At 44.1% G+C, this 22116-nt stretch overlaps 1 protein-coding gene across 5 annotated transcripts in view; it reads right to left on the minus strand.

Moving 5' to 3' along the window:
* CRACDL (CRACD like) overlaps positions 1-22116 on the minus strand; it is a 103869-nt gene that overhangs the window by 14560 nt on the left and 67193 nt on the right. For all 5 annotated transcript variants that reach the window (XM_050931635.1, XM_050931664.1, XM_050931624.1 and 2 more), the window contains 2 exons: positions 21400-21630; positions 17614-19219 (listed from right to left, as the gene is read on the minus strand). In XM_050931635.1, the coding sequence (XP_050787592.1) occupies positions 17614-19219; positions 21400-21630 (1837 nt within the window). The remainder of the gene's footprint in view (positions 1-17613; positions 19220-21399; positions 21631-22116) is intronic.

Consider the following 22116-nt stretch of genomic DNA (forward strand, 5'->3'; position numbering starts at 1 on the left):
GGACTGCTCACTAGACATCAGCCATACAGAACAAATGACTTTAATGGTGTGTTTTGTAACAACAACAGAACTTAGTGAAAATGTCCCTGCAATGGTGACTGTCCGAGAGAATTTTCTAGAATTTATTGACATTGATGATACTACAGGAGCTGGTATGACAAATGTGCTTCTTAAAAAGCTGGAAGATATGGGGATTGCGATAGCTGACATGAGAGGTCTGGGCTATGATAATGGTGCCAACATGAGAGGAAAGAACAGAGGAGTGCAAACACGGATCCAAGAGTTAAACTCTTGAGCTTTTTTTGTCCCATGCAGTTCTCATTCATTGAACTTGGTGGTCAGTGATGCAGCATCAGCTTCTAGTGAAGCTGCTGAATTTTTTAGTGTAATTCAAAGCATCTATGTATTTTTCTCTGCATCAACTCATCGATGGCAAATTTTGAAGCAACATCTGGGAACATCCTCTCTGACACTGAAACCACTGAGTGCCACACAATGGGAAAGCCAAGTGGAGGCGATAAAGCCTATCAAACACCAAACTGGGAAGATGGATGATGCCGTAATTGCCATTATGGAGGATAATGCTATTACAGATACTGTTCGTGGGAGAACAGTGGCAGAGGGAAATGGAATCACCAGAAACAAACATAATTTCAAATTTCTGTGTGGTTTAGTGTTGTGGCATGACATACTGTTTGAAATAAATGTTGTAAGCAAGAGACTCCAAGGTGTTGACCTTGATATATCTGGAGCAATGGAATAACTGGACAAAGCAAAGTCATACCTCCAGTCTTACCGGTCAGATGAGGGATTTCAAAATGTTCTGAAGAGTGCAGAGAAGTTGGCAGAGGAACTTCACACTGAAGCTATTTTCCCACTCATTCAAGAATACAAGAATCACTGAAGACGACAACATTTTGATTACGAGGCACAGGATAATCCCATAAGAGACCCCAAACAACAATTCAAAGTTGAATTCTTTAACCAGGTGCTAGATTGTGCAATACAGTCAGTTGAAAAACGTTTCATGCAGCTCAAGAAACACAGCAGTATATTTGGGATGTTGTATGATATTCCAAAACTCCTCACTATACCTGAATAAGACCTACACCAGCAATGCAGGGCACTAGAGACAGTGCTGAGACATGATAACATGCGCGATATTGATGCGAGTGATTTAGATGATGAACTGAAAGCCTTTCAAGATACATTTCAGCAGGATCAACTCCAAAGGCTGTTCTGGATTATATGTGCACAAATAAGATGACCATCCTCTTTCCAAATGCTTTTGTTGCTCTGCGCATACTTCCAACACTTCCTGTAATAGTTGCCAGTGGAGAACACAGCTTCTCCAAGCTGAAGTTAATAAAAACACATCTACACTCCACAAAGACACAGGAGAGGCTGGTCGGCCTTGCAACCATCTCAACAGAACATGAGCTGGCCCAGACTGTGGACTTTCAGGTAGCAGTTCAAATCTTTGCAACCAAGAAGGCACGGAAAGCACCACTGATTATTCAAACAGATAAAAATGCCACTGTTTACTATGCAGACAAGAAAAGTTAACTTTCAAACATGTGAACAGCAAATGTGTTACTTAAAATTTTTGAACAAGGCATTTTAAGTTGTTAGTTCTCCTTTATTGGGGTAGGTAGCAGAGCAGTACCATGAGAGGAGTAGAACAGGAAGAAGGCAGAATTGAGACCTTTCAAAGTTTTGGCCCAAGCAAGGGGGCGTCATTTCAGCTCCCTGCCTCAGGTGCCAAAATGTTGTGGGCCGGCCCTGACAATGGGGCCTGTTCTTGGCTGGCCCTTAGACATTGCTATCAGAAACATGATTAATAATAAAACAATTAACATCTGGGGTTGCCCAGATGAGAGAAATTTGCCAGCACATGGAACAGAACCATCCATTCCCACCCCTCCCCTTGCCCCCCAGTAATAATTTGAGGTCTCCCCTGTGATAATGGACAAAGTGGCAAGTTTAATCCTAAATCACTTAGTCATATAACATTACATCCACCTGTTTCTTCAGCATTTCCTGGTGGATGTCCATCCATCAACTTACGCTCAATATGGCCAAAACAGAGCTCTTAATCTTTCCACCCAGGCCCTCTCCCTTCCCCTACTTCAGTAATCATGCACACTGCCTCCCTCACCATCCTCCCTCTCACTCAGGTGCATAAACTGGGTAGCTGTCTTTCTAGACACATGAGACTAGGCCATGTCTCAATTCTACTGCTCCTTCCTGCTGAGCGTCTCTAAGATTAGCACTTTTCCTCTCTGTCCACACACAGAACACACTAATTTAGGACCTCATCTCACTCCCTGCTACTGTTTCCTCCTCCTTTATGGCCTTGAAAAATGCCATCTTAAACCCATTCAAAACTCTGATGCAAAGATCATTCCTAGCTCATCCCTCTAACCATGTCACCCCGCCCCCGCATTGTATTCCTCCACCGACGCCCACTGCATCAAACAAAAACTATTTGCCTTCATTTTGAAGGTCCTTGTGGCTTGTCTCGGATCTAACATCTCTTATAGGATATTGAGCATTTGACTTCTCCCTCCATGCTGCCAATGATGCCAGAATTCCCTCAAACACCTTTGTACTTTCTCCTGGACTGTTCCTTATAGGTGCTAGAAACTCTGTAAAAACCACAATGTTACCTTATTGTCCTTCTTCAACTGCCCTCAAAACTCACCTCTAAAGTGATGCCTACAAAACACTGTACAATGACTAGGCAGCTGACATGTTGTGACCATTGATTATTCTGCTAAACATCATAGTCTCATTGTTACCTTGTTCTCCTGTTAGTTTGTCTGTACTATCTCTCATCTTATATACTTGGACCATGTTTTTTTGCTATTAGTGTAGGCAGTGCCTAGCACAATAGTAATACATTGGTGTCTTTGGGTGTGTAATGGGGTGGTACCCACCTCCTATGAGCACCATCTTCTGGTCGGGTGTATCTGCAATTGTTTAGTTTACGGTGACCTCTGTCAGTGGTTTCTCAGGTGGTTTTTCAGTGACTCAGCCCTCCAGGCAAGTCTCACACATGGTCTGTCTGTGAGACAGAACAAACCCCTTCTGGGGTATATAGTTTTTACCTTGTCCTGGCCCTGGTATGGGGCTGTACCCCTAGGGCTTCCTCCTTGAAGACAGTCTTCTTGTCACCCTTCCTGGACTCAGTCCTTACTCAATCCCAACAGCCAGCCAGGAGCTCCTTCACAGCTCCCCTGGTCCCTGCCAGCAGACTGTCTTAGGCTCATCTCTGGGACAGGGTTTGGCAGGACACTGAGGCCACCAGCAGGGGGCCTCTGCGTCTAGTCCACCCCATCCCAGGTTGCTACCATAATAATAATGTTTATAAATAAACAGCAGAAGATGACATCAAGCAGTTATGTTCTTCTTATAATACTTCAAGGTTGAAAAACTCAGCATCCCTGTCAGCCATGTTAGGGGGGTAGCTATCACCTCAAAAGATGGGAAGAGAGCACTCTTGTACTAATGGCAAGCAGCTTTTTGTAACTATTTTCAAATAAATTATCTGAATCTGTATGGACCTGACACTGGATGGCAAAGTTGTGACAATTGCATTCTTAGGAGCAATAGCTGATCTGTTTATCCTTTGGGAAAGAGGCTGTTTTAAGGAACCAGTCTATACATTTGCTTTTGTGATAGGCTTGGTCTACACTACGCGTTTAAACTGATTTTAGCAGCGTTAAACCGATTTAATGCTGTACCCGTCCACACTACGAGGCCCTTTATATCGATATAAAGGATTCTTTAAATTGGTTTCTGTACTCCTCCCCTACAAGAGGAGTAGCGCTAAAATCCATATTGGATTAGGGTTAGTGTGGCCGCAAATTGATGTATTGGCCTCCGGGCGGTATCCCACAGTGCACCACTGTGACCGCTCTGGACAGCAATCTGAACTCGGATGCAGTGGCCAGGTAAACAGGAAAAGCCCCACGAACTTTTGAATTTCATTTCCTGTTTGCCCAGCGTGGAGCTCTGATCAGCACGGGTGGCAATGCAGTCCCAAATCCAAAAAGAGCTCCAGCATGGACCGTACGGGAGATACTGGGTCTGATCGCTGTGTGGGGAAACAAATCTGTTCTATCAAAGCTCTGTTACAGAAGACGAAATGCCAAAGCGTTTGAAAAAAAAATCTATAGGCTACACAGTGCTGCATGACAAGTGTAACGGGAAGCCAGAGACTCAAATGGATGCTCATGGAGGGCGGGAGGGGGTACTGAGGACTCCAGCTATCCCACAGTCCCCAGCAGTCTCCGAAAAGTATTTGCACTCTTGGCTGAGCTCCCAATGCCTGTAGATTCAAACATATTGTCTGGCGTGGTTCAGGGAATAGCTCATCAATTTACTCTCCCCACCCTCACCCCACCCCCCCGTGAAAGAAAAGGGAAAGAAATCGTTTCTTGACTTCTTTCAATGTCACCCTATGTCTACTGAAAGCTGCTGGTAGACGCGATGCTGCAGCAGTGAAGAGCAGTATCCACTCCTCTCCCCTGCCCGGTGGCAGACGGTGCAGTGGGACTGGTAACCGTCCTTGTTATCAACCTGTGAGTGCTCCTGGCTGGCTTCAGGTGAGGCTGGCCGGGGGCGCCTGGGTGAAAATAGGAATGACTCCCGGTCATTCCCAGTAGATGGTACAGAACGGCTGGTAACCGTCTTCATCATAGCAACTGGGGGCTGAGCTCCATCAGCCCCCTCCTTTTCCTGTGTAAAGAAAAGATTCTGTCCTGCCTAGACCATCATAGCAGCGGCATGCTGGGCTCCTCTCCCCCGCACCGCTGAATGTCCTCCCTGGACTGTCATAGCACTGGGAGGCTGCCTCCCCCTCATTTTATCTCACTAACAAGTCATTGTTTCTTATTCCTGCATTCTTTATAACTTCATGACACAAATGGGGGGGACACTGCCACGGTAGCCCAGGAAGGTTGGGGGAGGAGGGAAGCAATGGATGGGGTTGTTGCACAGGCACCCCCCAGTGAATGGCATGTAACTCATCATTTCTGCTGGATCTGACACGGAGCAGCTGTGCTCTCTGATACATTGGTTCTCTAGTACACTTGCCCCATATTCTAGGCAGGACTGACTCTAATTTTAGAAACCATAAAGGAGGGATTGACTCGGGGAGTCAGTCACAGTTTTGCCTTTGTGACCCCGGATGATCTCAGCCAGGGGCACCCATGATAGCAGCAGACAGCACAGAAGGACAGATAACCGTCATCTCATTGCCAATTTACACTGGCAGCAGACGGTACAGAACGACTGGTAACCGTCTCTGCTATCATGCAAAAGCAAATGAATGCTGCTGTGTAGCGCTGGAGTATCGCCTCTGTCCATGGCATCTAGTACACATACGGTGACTGTAAAAAAAAAAAAAAAAAGATGAATGGGCTCCATGGTTGCCGTGCTATGGCGTCTGCCAGGGCAATCCAGGGAAAAAGGGCGCGAAATGATTGTCTGCCGTTGCTTTCCCGGAGGAAGGAATGAGTGACGACATTTACCCAGAACCACCCGCGACAATGATTTTTGCCCCATCAGGCACTGGGATCTCAACCCAGAATTCCAAGGGGCGGGGGAGACTGCGGGAACTATGGGATAGCTACGGAATAGCTACCCACAGTGCAACGCTCTGGAAATCGAGGCTAGCCTTGGACCATGGACGCACACTGCCGAATTAATGTGCTTAGTGTGGCCGCGTGCACTCGACTTTATACAATCTGTTTTATAAAACCGGTTTATGTAAAATCGGAATAATCCCGTAGTGTAGACGTATCCTTAGTCTTTGCTATGACAGAAGCCAAGTCTGGCAGGAAAGAGAGAGGTAGAATAGTACTGTCATCGCAGAAATGAGACATAGCCAGTGCAGGATTTACTACCTCTTCCACAAACAGGTTTGGCAGAGCTACTGCAGGCAGCATAACAAGTGTATCTGATTATTTATTATTTCTGTTTCCCAAAGGCTTCTGTGAAGGATGGAGGCCCCACTGGAGGGAGGGATGGCTAGACAGGCTACACACATAATAAAAGAGTCTCTGTCCCAGACAGCTTACAGTCTATGGAAGTGATAAAAGACAATGGGTGGATACAACCAAGAATGGAAACTGGGGGAAGGAAGGACAAGGTAGCATAGCAGTCTAAAGAGTATTTGAGACTCTCCTTTAAAAGCGTGCAGTTCTGAGGGGCAGTGGAGGCCCAGTAGCCCTGGCATGCAGTGGCTATCCACAAAATAAATATTTCGCTCACCTTTTTCTTCAGTTCACTGGCCTTCTGATTCACCTTGAATAACTTTTCTTTCTTATCTCTTTCAGTTACTGGGCTGTCCATGTACTTTTATGACTTGCAATATGGCAAGTCAAAGGATTGGGGAACAGAGGTAGGGTGGAACCAAGAGTCCTTGTTAGTAATTTCTTTTTTTTAATTAAGGCCAAGTCACAGTAAAACTTGTTAGCAAGTCTTAAGCACAATTCAATTGTTGTTTCTGCTTATTACTCACAGGAAGAACACCCAATAATTCCAAGACTTGTACATTCTGCTTTTTAGAGAGACAGGGTGTCCAGTGGGCAGGATGCAGGATTGGAAGTCAGAAGATTTGTTTTTTTCCCTAGATCTTCAATGGGTTGTGTGACATTGGGCATATCAAAACCTCCCTGTGCCTTGGTTTTCCCATCTGTAAAATAGGGCTAAAGATACCCACCTTTGGACTACACTTTGAGATCTATGGATTAAAAACATTATATTGATGCTAAGTCCTATTCTTTTGCTTTTTGTTTCACTGGGTAGAAAAAAAATAATTTAAGATATTTAAAAATAATTAGTTATTGAATAACTTTGTCAAATAATAAAGGGTACTGGGCAGTGATTCAGAATCATATTCAGTCATTCAGAATATGTTCATGGTCATGGCTGCATCTTTTATTTGTTTCTTTAAAACTAATTTGATATAAGGGGTTTTGAAAGAACAATGGGTTTTCCTTTCTCCTCTTGAATGAAGTTTGCCCTCATTTTGGAAATGTGTCAATAAATGGAAAAGTACCGCCAGCTGCATGTATATTGAAGTGAGAATCCCTTAGTTCTGCTAGTGCTTTACAAGAGCACATTTAGAAAGGGATATGTTATCTGCCGAAATTGCAGGTCTTAGTCTGCTTTCAAACTTTTCTTAAGCAGAATTTCTCTTCCTTCAAGATCATGGGCCTGATCTGGCAATGCATAAAGACTGCAGAATCAGACTGCATACCCTTGTGTGAAGGTTATTCTTTAATATATTTATCTCTAGTTGTTTGAACAATAAGATTTAACTTGTAGATACTAAAGGAACTTTTGTTGACATACTTACTAGGTGAGCTTGTGTGATTTTGCACATACGTAAGAGGTGGAAAAGGAAAATGATTAAATAATCATTGGCCACTGTTATCTATGTGCAGTCCTGTATCACTTGCCATATATTTGAAAATTATTTTCTCTAACACTAAAAGTTAAAGTAACAGAAGCTGTAAGGCTTAATTTTTCAGAGGTAGCTTCAGATATTACTCCCACATTTTTGTGTCCACAAATATTTGCAGGCACAAAAAAAATTACAGATGTATTTTATAGCACTAAGATGTCTAAGGATCTGAAAATGAGGTGCTCACATATCTACGGGCTGTGAAATATGTCTCTAGTTATTCATCACCACAACAAAGTGCAGGTGCAAAGTCAGACTAAATTTGAGGCCTTTTTGAAAGTCTTAATATTCAAGCAAAGTCATGCATTCCAAGCATATTTTTAAAAGCAAATATTTTCAGAACTAATGCAAATTTTTTTTGGGGGGGGGAGGAAGAGGGGAAACCACATATACCATACTGTGTCATTGTTTTATAACATACTGTTTGTGGATGCATATTTAATTCCACGTTACTTTATCTTTGTTCATTCATAAATAAGCAAGTTATTTTAAGAAAGGCTTTATAATGTATATGACATTTAGGATATCTCAGACTACATATTTTCTTTCGTTTTTTAACATACTATATGTTTCTCTCTGTATACACACCCTATGCTTTCCTATCAGACTAAGCATCTCTGAAAGGTTTTGCTAAGCAGCTCTGACATCTTTTTCTTCTCTAAGCTGCTGTGCAACATGACCAGTAAGTTTTGGTTGGCTCCACAATAGATCGCCAAGAGAGTTTATTACAGAGAAAACTGCTACCTTTACATAAAAAAGTCTACTGCTTTCTTGGAAAACAGCCCTACCAAAAAAATTGTCTGAGACAACTTGAAAGACAACTTCTTTTGAAGAGAAGTAAGCTTCTTACATATATTGCTTTAATACAATCCTGGTTAGATATTAAAAAAATTGTCTTTTTTATGCAGAAAGACAGAGAGAAGTATTTTTCTTGTAATTTCAAAGCCTGGATTTTCTGGACAATACATTATTTTGCTCTCCTTCCTTGAATTCCTTTCCACAATGTCACTCCTACTAAAATTTCTCAATACAAAAGTCAATTACTTTTATTTTTATAACTTTTCAGTGGATCCAAAAGGCACACAAACAATGTTCTCCTACAGCGATGGGTTGTTTTTAAGGTTTGTGCACAGTCATTTATCCTAAAAGACAAGAGCGAATACATTGTATGTTTATATCATGCCAGCCATTCTGAAGGATCCCTCATCACTTCACAAATGATGGCCTAGACCTTGCAAATATTGAGGCATGTGCATAACTTCCCTCATGTGAGTTTAGATTTTAAAGACTTGGTGGGTTAATACTCACATGTGTAAAGCAATGTACATGCGTAAGTGTTTTTGCAAGCTTGTGTGAAGTCACAGGCCACTAACAAGGCTTGTGTGTGTAGAACTCCATTAATGGGAGTTGTTTGTGCGATGTGCCTGCAGTACTGGATCTCCTATAGATAAAATTTAAAAAAATCACTGAAATGAAGCTAGTTCGGGCTTGAGGATGGCAACCGAGACATTGAACACTCCAGTGCCAAAGAAGAAAACAGCACATTTAAAACAAATCACATATTTGAGGTAACACATTTGCAAGCCTTTACTCCTGGGGGAATTCTGCACCACTGTGCAATCCAGAATTTTGCAGAAATTAACGTTGTGCATGCAGAATTTCCTTTCTCCTACAGAAATGGGCTGCAGTGCTGCTGGCAGAGCCCAGCTTGCAGATAGAAGATGCTGCTGGGGGGAGGGGGAGGGAGCTAGAGGGTTTCTGGCAGCTGCAGTTCCCAGCATGCTCTAAGGGAAGGAGATGGCGGGCGCAGGAAACTCCATACAAACCTGGGACCATGCATCAGGCTGTTTCTCCCTCTGGATCCCTGGCTCTGGGGGGACAGCGGTGAGTGTCTTGGGGTGAGAGAGTGTGGGTATCTGGGCAAGGGAGGGCCCACAGTTGGGCTTTGCGGGGTAAGGAGGTTTGGGTATATTGGCTGCAGGGTGCACTGTGGCTGGGCTCTGTGGGGGAAGGGTTGTGGGTGTCTGGCTCCCAGGATGGGCTCAGGGGGTGGGGAGGAAGGGTGCAAAGAAACAGGAACTGTTTTCCCATAGGGGTTTCTTTAACTCTGTACTCCTAGGGGAATTTGTGCGTGTGTCTGTATTGTTACAGACATACTTGCTGACAGGAATTTTGAAATAAATTACCAAAATAATTGAAACTGGCATGATTATGTAGTGTTATTTTACAAATAAAATTTGCAGAATTTTTCATTTTTCAGCGCAGAATGCCCCCAGGAGTAGCAAGCGTTCTGAAGACTGGACTTCCATATCATCTGAATGTTTTACACCATCTTTACTCTTATTTCTGGAGATTACATGACTTCCTTGTAGGCATCAGCACCATGAGCTCCCTGGATCAGCACCATGAGCTCAATTCTGAAAAACTCTCATTGACTTAAGTGGAACAAGGAACAGGCTATGTATGAATTATTGCTATTTTTCCATAAATAGGGACTTTCTGATCTGTTATAAGGTGTTTCAACATTTTAGCTGTTTGGAGGATGTTTATTTTTATTGCTACCTGCGTCAGTCAATTCATCTCCATAGAAATAGAGTCATAGAGTGTAAGGCCAGAAGGGACCACCAAATCATCCATTCGGATCCCATGTACATCTCAGGCCACTGACACCATCTGTACTGCACAGTAAACCCTACATCCAAAGTTAGACCAAAGTATTACAGTCCACAGGAGTCTAGACTATTATGTGCACAGGAGAGAACAGGAGGGACTGAGATGCACCAGTGTCAAAGGCCATGTCGGCAAGAAAATTATTGTGAGATATAACCAGATAATCCTCGCAAGTGACTTGCGCCCACATACTGCAGATGAAGATGAAAAAAAAAAAACTAAGGTAATTGCCATGCATGCTGATGTGGGAGAAAATTCCTTCCCAACTCCACATATGGTGATCAGTTAGACTGAGCATGTGAGCAAGAACCAGCCAATGAAGCACCCGAGAGATTATTTTCTACTGCAAAGAAAAGAAATGTCACAACAAACACAAGCAATTTTTGGATCTAGCTTCCTTTAAAATGAACATATAAACAAAAAAATTATTTACATTTGATTCAATTCATGTGAGATAGAGAAAAAATAAACTACTACTTTTAAGTGTGCTTGGCGGGTGATAGAAAAGGTGTTAAGATGTTAAAAATAGCTGGAGATCCTAAATGAGAGTCTAATGGAAAACACATCCTGACTTAAAAACGACAAGCCAATAGATTTGAAACCCAAATATTTCAAAATCTCTTTGCCCTGGCTGCCAAAATCAACTCAGGATTTTGTGTTCCCTTTGCAATTACTGATGTCACCACAGTAGAGAACATGGATTCTCAACTCTGATTTGACTCTGGCAGAGGAAATCAGAACCTTGAACTCAGGTCTTGGAAGGTAAGTGAAGACGTGTGCTGGATTTTCAGCTATGTATTTTCAAAATGTATTGGTAATTTTTAAGTCAACATGTACATTATGTTAAGGCCTGACAGGCATTCAGGCGCTGGGAGTGCAGAGCTGAACGGCAGCTCTGGGAAGGAGAGAGAAATGCTGTCTGTGGATGATACAGCCTGCTCCCAACCCTGTACACCTGCCCAGCCCTGTTGGCCAGTATGCATGAGAAGAAGATAGCCCTCTCTCTTCCTCTGCCCGCCTCTTTTGGAGTGCATAGTGCCTCTGTGGGTGCACTGAGGGTGCAGTGCCTAAACACAGGGACTCCCATTGTTTCTACTTCTGAGACAGGGAGCACAATGGGCAGCAGAAGTCTGCTTGTGCCATCCTCACATGTGCATTCACACAAGGGCTAATTACAGTTTTTGCTATTGTAACCCATGGGTTAGTGTGCGTCACTTGTCCCACTCTGTACCTGATCCACAAAGGATGTGAATCTGTTACAGCCCCACGCTACGGAGCTTGGCTCTTTAGCTCAAGCTGTAAAGACTCACACTTTTAACTCTCTGGAAGTCCCCAGGGCCAGCCAAGACAATAGCAATCTCACTATTTTAAAATGTTTTCTGTTCAATTTAAAGTCACGCAGCCAACAAGTCATCTCCAACTATCTCCAGACTTTTCTAGTAGCCTTGACTGCTGGTTATGTTTGGGTGTGGAGTCAGCATGCCACCAACCTTAAACACTTTAATACCAGTTCTCCAGGTAACTGGAAAAATCTAGAGATTAAATTGAATGGAAGGGACCAAGTTGGTGTTGCAAACACTGAACATAGCAATCTTACTGTCTCAAAACTGCTGTACATGAACTGCGAGTCATCATAATGATTCAGCATAATTAGATCAGCACTCTTTTCCAGCCCAGCAGCGTCTCATCAGCAGCCATGGCTTTTTGAAAGGTCAAATGAACTTAAAGGATGGAACTGGCTAGTTGCCAGCACTAGCAGAGGTTTGGATGCAATGCAATGTCAAGTGGGAAACAGCAAAGCTGATGGCCCTGCATATCTGGGAATAGATTGTGTCCATCTAGCCACACATTCCTTTCAAGAGCTATGTTCTGGAGGGGGTTGATAGCAGCTCTTTGAATTGTCTCTGCCAGTGGCTAAGGAGAATGATGAATTTGCATGTGCTCCTACGTTAGTGAGAGTAGAGGGCAGGCCTTTTTTACAGTATAAAATAATTGAAGACTATGTCATCAATTAGCAGCACTGGTCAGTACACTGCTTCACCAATTAATTTGTTCTCATTTGTTACCATGGGGGCTAGAGCTCAGCCATACCTTATAAGCTGTGAACAGCATCGTGGTTGGTGCAGTAATGCACTGCCCAGAAGCTTCTCAGGGCACTGGGGGAGCACCCCTGCTGCTACACCCCTTCAGTGGGTGCTGCATAATGTCCCTTCCAAACCCAGCCAGCTCTGGGTATTTAGTGAGCTGGGCACAGCCTGCATATGGTACTGAAGAAGACATATCCACAAGCAAGTGTTGCCCACCCAGTGTCACATGATAAGCAATACCAGGACAAACAATGCCATGATCCGATTTCTAAGCAGAAAGGTCCACAATGAGACACTATGGACCTCAGGTCAATATAGAGCAGTCTGTTCCATATTTAAACTGATAATGTCCCTAGTTAGCTCATGCTAAAATGACAGAATCAATATTCCCTTCTCCTACAGCTATTCAGTGAATACAGAGAAAATAGCATGATGGCTTCTTTTATACGCTTAGTAGGTTTCATACAGTTATGAAATGGTCCAGGGTTCTTGTATCAGTATTTCACATCTTACACTAAATACGTTTGTAACCCTAGGCCAGCTATTCTAGTCCTGTTTACAGTGAGCAAGCAATGATAAAGCCTTTCAAAAGAGTTTATGAGAGACCCTAAATAAATAATGTGCTGAGCATGCTAGACAATTAGTAAATCTCGTTCAATATCCCTGTTAAAAAGAAGGACGCGTCTTCCAGAGGTCTGAGTCATCCATACCCTGAAAGGCTTGTTTGCACCTGCAGAATGTTACTTTTGGAATCACTATCCAGCAGGTCCAACAACAGCTCTTTTCCTGTTAAATTAACGTGGTTAATCTGAATTTTTTTGTACTGGCTGATTTTTTCACTGGTGCTGTGACAGATGTTTTTCAACGATGTGACTTTTTTAAAAAAAAGCCAGTAAAAATATTCGATAAGGGGTTTTCTGTTTCCATGTTAATGTCCATAAAGGCCTTCTCAGCAGGGGAGAGAGGACAGATCGGAGAGCAGCATTGCTAAATGTGTCTGTCCCCACCCCCACCCCTAACCATGCACTCAAGCTTGCTTGCCACCATCCTAAGCAGCAATGAGGTAAGGTCTCTCAACTTCAGGAACTGCAGAACAGTTCCAGGGAACCTCCCCAGCTCCAGCTTCCCCATCAGGTTCCCATTGCTTCCTAGCATACTACCGGGGTCTGGGCAGTGAGGAATATAGTAGGTACACCCTCCCCCACCCCTTAGCTTTCATCTCTCCCCAGCTCCGTGCAGGAGTCTGGAGAGGGAAGATGGGGACCAGCATGGCAATCCTCCCAGCTGCTCTTGCTTCCTGGCTCAGTGCAGGGGTCCTGGGAAAAGGAGACACTGTCCTGGCTCCAAATGGAGAAACAGCAGCAGCTCTGTTACTGAGGGCTTGTCTACATCACAAAGTTGCAGCGCTGGTGAGGGGGTTACAGCGCTGCAACTTAGGAGGTGTACACATCTGCAGGGCATCACCAGCGCTGCAACTCCCTGTTTGCAGCGCTGGCCGTACTCCCGTTTTGTCTCGGGTGTAGAGGATCCAGCGCTGGTGATCCAGCGCTGGTAATCAAGTGTAGACACTTACCAGCGCTTTTCTTGACCTCCGTGGAATAAGCAGGTATCCCAGCATACCTGAGGAAGCCTCTCTGGTAATCAAGCAGGTCTCCTTCCCCGCGGTTTGCTCCGGTGTTCTCCGAACCCCCCCCCAAGCGGGTCTCCTTCCCCGCGGTTTGCAGGGGGGTTCGGGGAACGCGAAAGCAAACCGCGGGGAAGCAGGTCTCCTTCCCCGGTTTGCTCTCGCGTTCCCCGAACCCCCGTGCAAGCAGGTCTCCTTCCCCGGTTTGCTCTCGCGTTCCCCGAACCCCCGTGCAAGCAGGTCTCCTTCCCCGGTTTGCTCTCGCGTTCCCCGAACCCCCGTGCAAGCAGGTCTCCTTCCCCGGTTTGCTCTCGCGTTCCCCGAACCCCCGAGCAAGCAGGTCTCCTTCCCCGCGGTTTGCAGGGTGGTTCGGGGAACGCGAGAGCAAACCGCGGGGAAGCAGGTCTCCTTCCCCGGTTTGCTCTCGCGTTCCCCGAACCCCCGAGCAAGCAGGTCTCCTTCCCCGCGGTTTGCAGGGGGGTTCGGGGAACGCGAGAGCAAACCGCGGGGAAGGAGACCTGCTTGCTCGGGGGTTCGGGGAATGCGAGAGCAAACCGCGGGGAAGCAGGTCTCCTTCCCCGGTTTGCTCTCGCGTTCCCCGAACCCCCCTTGAAGCCGCCCAACAGCGCTGCAGTGTGGCCACATCTAACACCACTTGCAGCGCTGGTTGCTGTAAGTGTGGCCACTCTGCAGCGCTGGCCCTATACAGCTGTACTAATACAGCTGTAACAACCAGCGCTGCAAAATTGTAGATGTAGACATACCCTGAGTTACTGGGGAAGAGCGAGCACTTGAGCTCCCCCTACATCCCCAGTGCTGCCTGAGAATGGGGTCAGTAGAATAGCACATGCCATAGGAAGTACAAAGGCCATTCAACAAAGCCGTGCAACTGGGCTGTACACAAAGGGCTGTCAAATACACAAAGTAAACACACTGGGCCAGATTCTCAGCTGGTATAAATCAGCACAGCTCCCTGGAAGTCAACAGAACTACACTGATTTACAACAGCGGAAGATCTGAACCAATTCAAACAATTTTTTCCCTTTAACTTCTTTCATTTACAGTCCTTTTAGTTGCAAACACCTACAGTAAGCATAACATTTTCAGAAAGAGGTGTGATTTTCAAAGTGTCAATGTCCCTATAACTAAAGAGCAGCCAGTAAAGTTTTCTGCAAGTTTTCCAGTAAGATTCTTTATCATTTTACTGCAATGGCAATGAAATGTTACAAAACTGTCACTAGCAAACCCTGGGTTTCCGATAAAAAGAGGAGTGTTAAATAGAACCAGATTGAATGTGGCTATATGTCATGTCAGGCAACAATTTTTTATGTATTCTAAAATATGCTTACAAAAGAATGTTAAAAATGACTGTTGGTTGTGGGGGTTTTGTTTGTTTTGTTTAATACAGAATCCTTATTCATTCTAAACCAGAGGTGGGCAAACTACGGCCCGTGGGCCACATCTGGCCCACGGGACCCTCCTGCTCGGCCCCCGAGCTCCTGGCCTGGGAGGCTAGCCCCCACTCCTCCCCCACTGTTCCCCTTCCCCCGAAGCTTCACCCCACCACCAGCGCAATGCTCTGGGTGTCTGGGCAGCGCATCTGCAGAGCTGCAGCCTGACCCAGTGCTCTGTACTGTGCGGACAGGGCTGCCTCCAGGCACCAGCCCAGCAAGCAGCTGCTCGGGGCGGCCAACGGTGAGGGGTGACACGTCTGGGTCTTTGGCGGCAATTCGGCAGCAGGTCCCTCACTCCCTCTCAGAGCGAAGGACCAGCCACCAAATTGCCACCGAAGACGGAAGCAGCAGCAATAGAGCTGCAGATTGTGATTGCGGCTTTTTTTTTCTTTTCTACTTTTTGCTGCTTGGGGCTGCAAAAACCCTGTGTGCGGTGGTGTGCCTGGCTCCAGCCGGGCGATGTGGCTGTAGCGCTGCCAGCCACTGGTGCTCCAGGCAGTGCAGTAAGGGGGCAGGGAGCAGGTGGGGTTGGATAGAGGGCAGGGGAGTTCAAGGTGGTGGTCAGGGGGTGGGGATGTGGATAGGGGTCAGGGTGGTTGGGGGAGGGGAATGAGGGGGTTTGAATGGGTGCAGCGGTCCCAGCGGGCAGTCAGGAAGGAGGGGGGGTTGGATGGGGCAGAAGGGGCAGTCAGTGGCAGGGGTTCTGGGGACGGTCAAGGAGAAGAGGTTGTTGGATGGGGCAGGGGTCCTGGGGAGGGGCAGTCAGGAATGAGAGGAGGGGTTGGATGGGGCAGCAGGGGGTAGTCAGGGGTGGGGGTTCTGGGGGCGGGTCGGGGACAGGGAACAGGAGTGTATGGATGGGGCAGGGGTCCCGGGGGGCCATCAGGGAACCGGGGGGGTTGGATGGGGCAGGAGTCCCGGGACGGGGCTGTCAGGTGGCAAGAAGCAGGAGGGGCGGGGGCCGGGCCATGACTGACTGTTTGAGGAGGCACAGTCTCCCGTAACCAGCCCTCCATACTATTTCTGAAACTTGATGCATCCCTCAGGCCAAAAAGTTTGCCCACCCCTGTTCTAAACCTAGGAGAAATCAGCTCTTTAGTAGATATGGACCACAGTATTACATCTGATCTGGTCACATACACCTAAACTTTGGCCAGTAGGTGATTTGGGTCTCAGGTCTTTCTATACTTGGCCAAACACCACCACAAAGTCCAAATAGCACTGAACTGGGGAAGTTCACATTCAAATATAGACTTGGACCTATCTCTGCACTTCAACAAATCTGGTAGTGAAAATCTCTAGTTACTTTTTTAGAGTCAATATCAAAAATATTGCTAAACTTTAAAAAACACAGATTCAAAACGTGAAACAATTCCATTAGACTTCCTGTTACCTTACCAGAGAAATCTCAATGAGAAACCAGACTGTGGCCAGTAGGGTATTCATGGTCATATGTTCATCTTGCCCTGGTATAAGAGATGATTTTGAAAAATTCTCACATATTGCACAGTGTCCTAACCCCCTTGGACTTTCTTTTAAATAGGTTTGTGGATCAGAGCATGGCTCTTCCATGGGGTTGCCAATTTTGGTTGGACATATTCCTGGAGATTTAATCATGACATAATCTTTAATTGAAGATGAATCTTTAATTCCTGGAGACTCCAGACCAATGCTGGCGGGTTGGCAACCCTACACTTCCAGTACCCTGGCCATTACAAAAAGCTTTGCTATTTCTTATTAAGGCTCCATTCCTGCAGTTGCCTCTGTGTGCATGGACTCCTGGGCTTGTGGCAACCCAGTTGCAGGATCAGGGTCTAATGGTCAGATTCTCAAAAGGTATTTCACTGGAGTTAGGCTCCGAAAATACAGTTGAGGACCTGGATGTTTGGAACTAGAAAAGAAATACCACTTCACTGTGTAACTTTTCATTAGCACAGCTGAGACGCTGCTCCAGACTGAACTTGCAGAATATCTCGCGTGGCTTCCATTAAATCAAAAAGATATGATCAGCTCAAATGATTTTGAAACATTACTTTGCTGATATCATTCCCTGTTTCCCTCTGAGAAGTAGTAGAGGTTTCGTTTCTCATTTTTTGTTGCAACATTTCATTTCTATTAAACTGCATCTGCATGTATACAATGCTTCAGTAAACTGTACAAAGGAACAAATGGAAGGAATGTGTTACTGCTAAAAGTCATCTTCATTGTTTCAAAGAGAAGTATACCTTTTGAAGACCATAAAAAAATCCTCTCTGAATTCAAATGAGCTTAGACAACTATATAAAGTATCAGAAGTCTTACCAGGCACTTTTGAAGGACATGATTTTTTCTCCAAGTCTCTGTCTTTACTTCTGGAATCAGGAGATTTCATGACTTCCTGCTTTTCCACATTACCATTTGCATTAGTTACATTCTGAAAAACAGGCTTTCTAGGCAATGGAGGTTTTGAGCTAAGCTGTTCAGAGGACTTTGTTTTAGATTTTATGTTGTCATTCACAGAGCCATTGATATTTACATCAGCTGTTTTTTTGATCTGTGCCTTTTCACCTTTTAGAAGTGATGCCAATCCCTCTTTTTCTAAATTAATCTCTGCACTGTATCTTTGAAACCCCTTTGATTCTGGTGAAGAGCTGTCTCTGTATTTCAAGGACAGTGACGTGGATCTAAGTTTTACTTGAAAAGGACTTTTATCTTCACTGCCTGGTTGGCACTGGGATACCACTGGAATTGCATCAATAGCCTGAGAAACACAGCCAGCCACCATTTTGACTGCTGCTTTGCCCGTGACCTCAGAGTCAAAATTTGCCAGTGACATCTGCTTTTTAATGCTATTTTTTTCCTCCTGTAGATCCGAGCCCACCTGCACATCCTCTTTCAACTTCTCATTTCTTGAGGTGACTTCGGTTTTTGACAGGGGTAATTTGGCATTTAATGGACTTTCACATTCTGAGTTTTCTTTCAGGTGGAGGCTGCCAGCCCTTGGTCTCTCCCGTGCTGATGACACTGAAAATTTTCTCAAGGTGCTGAGTTCATTGGCAACTTTCTCTGTTTTTTTCCCCCAAATTGCCTCCCTCTGTCCCAGGGACTGTTTGTTTTCCTTGTCAGATGCAGCTAGTTCTTGAGTGGGCATAGTTTGCTCCAGAGACCAGGAATCAGATGACCTCAGCTGCGATGACAAAGCAGGCTGTGGGATATCAGAGGAAACACAGGGTGAGTCCGTGAACTGAAAAGACCCTTCAGGTAACTGCTTGCTGGAAGCTGGCAATGCAGCAGACTCCTTTGTTTCCTTATTACAGGAAGTTTCCATGGGTATCTGACCATCCTTCTGTATATTTTTTTCTGTCCCTCCCAAACTGCCAGTATTGGTTGAAGTATACTCTTCAGATAGCAGGTTGTTCACTGAAGACCCATTAAGAAACTGTTTATTTTCTTGATTTAAAGTATTAACTGACACATCACACACGTTCCTGGTGGACACACTCGGTGTTCCTGGGGGCTCTTTTTCCCTTTGTGCTTCTCTGTCCAGAGGGGGATACAGGCTGATTATGTTTTCTTTAGGCTCTAAAGAATAAGGATAATCTGACGCAGAATGTGTTAATTCCAGTGTAGTTTGGCAGCCGTCAGGATTATTCTCATGTAACAAGGCTTCCTGTACAATGGCAGACTCAGAAGTGAACTGCCATGTGGGAGGCCTTTCGTCCCTGTGTCTCGAGCCATGGGGAAAGTCTTTAGGCATTTCAGGTCTCTGCCAGGAGGCCACGTCACTTGTCACAGCTGTGCTGTGTGTCAATTTCTGATGGCTGGTGGTGAAGACTTCACATGTCAAGTCTGTCAGCATCTCCCTCCCATTGTGCTCCTCTTCTTCTGGGGTGCAGCTCAAGTCATTCAGAGACTCTGAGTGGGTCCGCTACAAAGAGCAAACAATTATTAAGATTTTATTATTTCTTTATAACTTCACACAATTTCATTTATTGTTTAGATTGTGGCAGAGCCCACAGTCTGGCAACTGCTTTCCAAACAGAGAGGAAGACAGTCCTTGTACTGAACTCACATAGCTAATTAGTTTATATTCAAGTACTATATGCTGATTTCATCGTATTATGCTTGGCAAGCTGTATTACATACATGTGTAAACATTTTCTAACCAAACTATCAAGAAATCAAATTAAGACGTCATTTCCTGCCCCTACATAATTAACCTCTTTGATGCCTTTGTATCTGTAGCCAATATCCAGCAAAGCTGGAGCTGCAGGACTCTGAAGACAAGTTTTGGGGGCTGGATTCACCAGTGCAATTTGGCTACATTGTGGTGCTCCAGTGGCAAAGAGCAGCCCCATCATGCTATTACACATCACACAAACCCTTCTTTGTAAGGCCTGGCCTTGGAACAGGAAGTCTATGCAAAGAGACTAATAAAAGTATTAAATATGATAATGTACAGCAGATGGTCTTCTTGTCTTTAGTCAAATTGTGACACACCCTTCCAATCTTTTGTAGCTTCTGTTTTCTTTCAAGAGTTAAATATATTTCATGACATCTTATAAAGCATCTGTTTATTTGGGAGGTCTTTTGATCAGACATGAGATAAGCTTTTGTAAATATGTACTTAGAACTGGCTGAATATACAGGATTATTTCAAAGCATTTTATTAACCTGTGGAATATGCATTTTCATAGAGTGCCACTGTTATCTTACTGAACGACTGTAGTCTATTGTGTAAATCCATATTTTAGGTACTAATATGAGGAGTACAAAGCTTGCATTCTAAAGTGACTTATGTCTCATCCTATTCCCAGTTTTGCAAACAACAAAGTTACCATGCTAATTCAGTACAAAATGTAGTCTATGCCAAATAAAAGTCCAGGAATATAAAAATAGGATGTAGATCAGGACAGAAGTACTCAGGCAAAATTGTATGAGGAAAAAATTAGTGGAAAGATCTATTAAACAGTGCAAAAGCTTTCCAAGGGAAATCATGGAGGCTCTATCACTTTGGTTATTTAAGACAGGACTGTACAAAGCAATAGTGAATATACTTTGGCAACACTCCTGCACTGGCAGAAAGGAATGGATTAGATAGCCTTTTCCACTGCTGCTTTTCATGCTTCTCTGATACAGCCTGCATTGTCACGATGCATAGCTCAAGACTGCTTTCCCAAGCACAAAAGTTGCTCACTGGTTTCGAAAAAATAACAAATCCTCTTGACATCACAGTTGGGGGAAAATGATATTTATGTCTTTAAACAAGACAATTTCCTTTTTTTAATAAGAGGTTCAAAATATCCTGACACACTAATGTCAAAAATTAAGAGCAGGTACAATTTCAATTAAAACAAATAAATCAAGATTTGACAGTCTGAAAAATGTGTTCTAAAATGACTGTCTTTTTTACTCAGAAAAACTTCACTGAGATACAAAAATGGTTTTTTGGGAGGGCATATTTTTTGCTCAATTTTCCACCTTTGCTGGTGAAGCCACATAAGGATAAAGTGATTGGATAGTTGTGTAAGGGGGATTAGAATGCACGATGTTCCCAGGAACCAGAACTTGGCTCCAAGTCTTGGCCATGTGATCTCTTATTTATGTGACTTTAGAAAGTTAAAAATGTCCCAGTTGCCTTGGGGATTCTTTTAAAGCCCAATAACAAAATTCTTTCTAAGGGTCAGATTTGACAGACCAAATTTCCATCCAGAAAAGTGTGTTACAATCAAATTATGCTCTGGTTTTTAAAAAATGAGTAACAAATGCTGGTAAAGCCTTAACTTTATCATCACTGTTAAACACTGAAATAACACCTCATGGTAACTTTAAAAAGAAATGAAATGTAGCCATAAATCCTTGTATCAAGAGAATTAACAAGTAATCCCCTCTCGCAGCGTGCAGCTTATACATGGCTCTTGGAGGTTCTATTCCAGATGCATACAGAATGCTTATTAAACATTAGTGATTAGAAAGCAATGAAATATCCACTCACAGCTCTGGCACTACTTAATAAATGCTTATAAAGGCAGAAATAAGAATGGCAAGTCAAGTAAGAATGTGTAGTTTAAAGTCAGTGCTGAGTTCTCTGTTTATTTTTACTATTACCGAAGGAAGTCTTCTCATTTTACTAGATCTCTGGTTCCGTGGTTTTATTAAAAGCTTGTGTTTAGCAGCAGAATTATCTAAGCAAGTGGAGAATTCAGGCGGAGTGTCAAAATCAGCTGCAGGCGAGATGCTGCTGTCAGATGTTCGGGGAGATAAAGTTTTAGCACTTGCATGCCTAGGGAATAGTTGGCCTTCTGTAGAGCGGGGCCTAGAAGAAGGACCTGAAGTGACCTAAAAAAAAAAAATCCCAAAGAGAACATCAAACAATGAAACCAAACAATGAAAATAAGAATTTTACAGAGAAAAACCTTGTTTACTGGGGCTTGGGGGTTTTTTACTTTTATTTCAGTTGCACTGCAATTACTAGCTTTTGCATATGAAATACTGTGATAGCAGTTTTGCATTTTAACAGCTAGAAGATTGCAATATCCAGTCTATTGGAAAAGAATGTGTCACCGTTAAATAGCAGACCTCAGACAAATGAAAAAATTGTCAACACATCTGAGAAAGGAAATTAGGAAAATCTTCAAAGGCCAATCCTGAGTCAGCTCCCTTTCTGACTCCTACCCACAAACCTACAGGCCTAGAACCCTTCTACCTTCCAGTCATACAGGGCCACATCCCCTTCCAATCCTACAACCCTCTCTTTAAGAAAACAATGTCAAAGGTTAGTGTCCCCAATATTTAACCTACTTGCATGTTTATTTCCATTTGGAA

Source organism: Gopherus flavomarginatus, chromosome 1 (genome assembly GCF_025201925.1).
Source record: "Gopherus flavomarginatus isolate rGopFla2 chromosome 1, rGopFla2.mat.asm, whole genome shotgun sequence".
Classification (NCBI taxonomy): domain Eukaryota; kingdom Metazoa; phylum Chordata; order Testudines; family Testudinidae; genus Gopherus; species Gopherus flavomarginatus.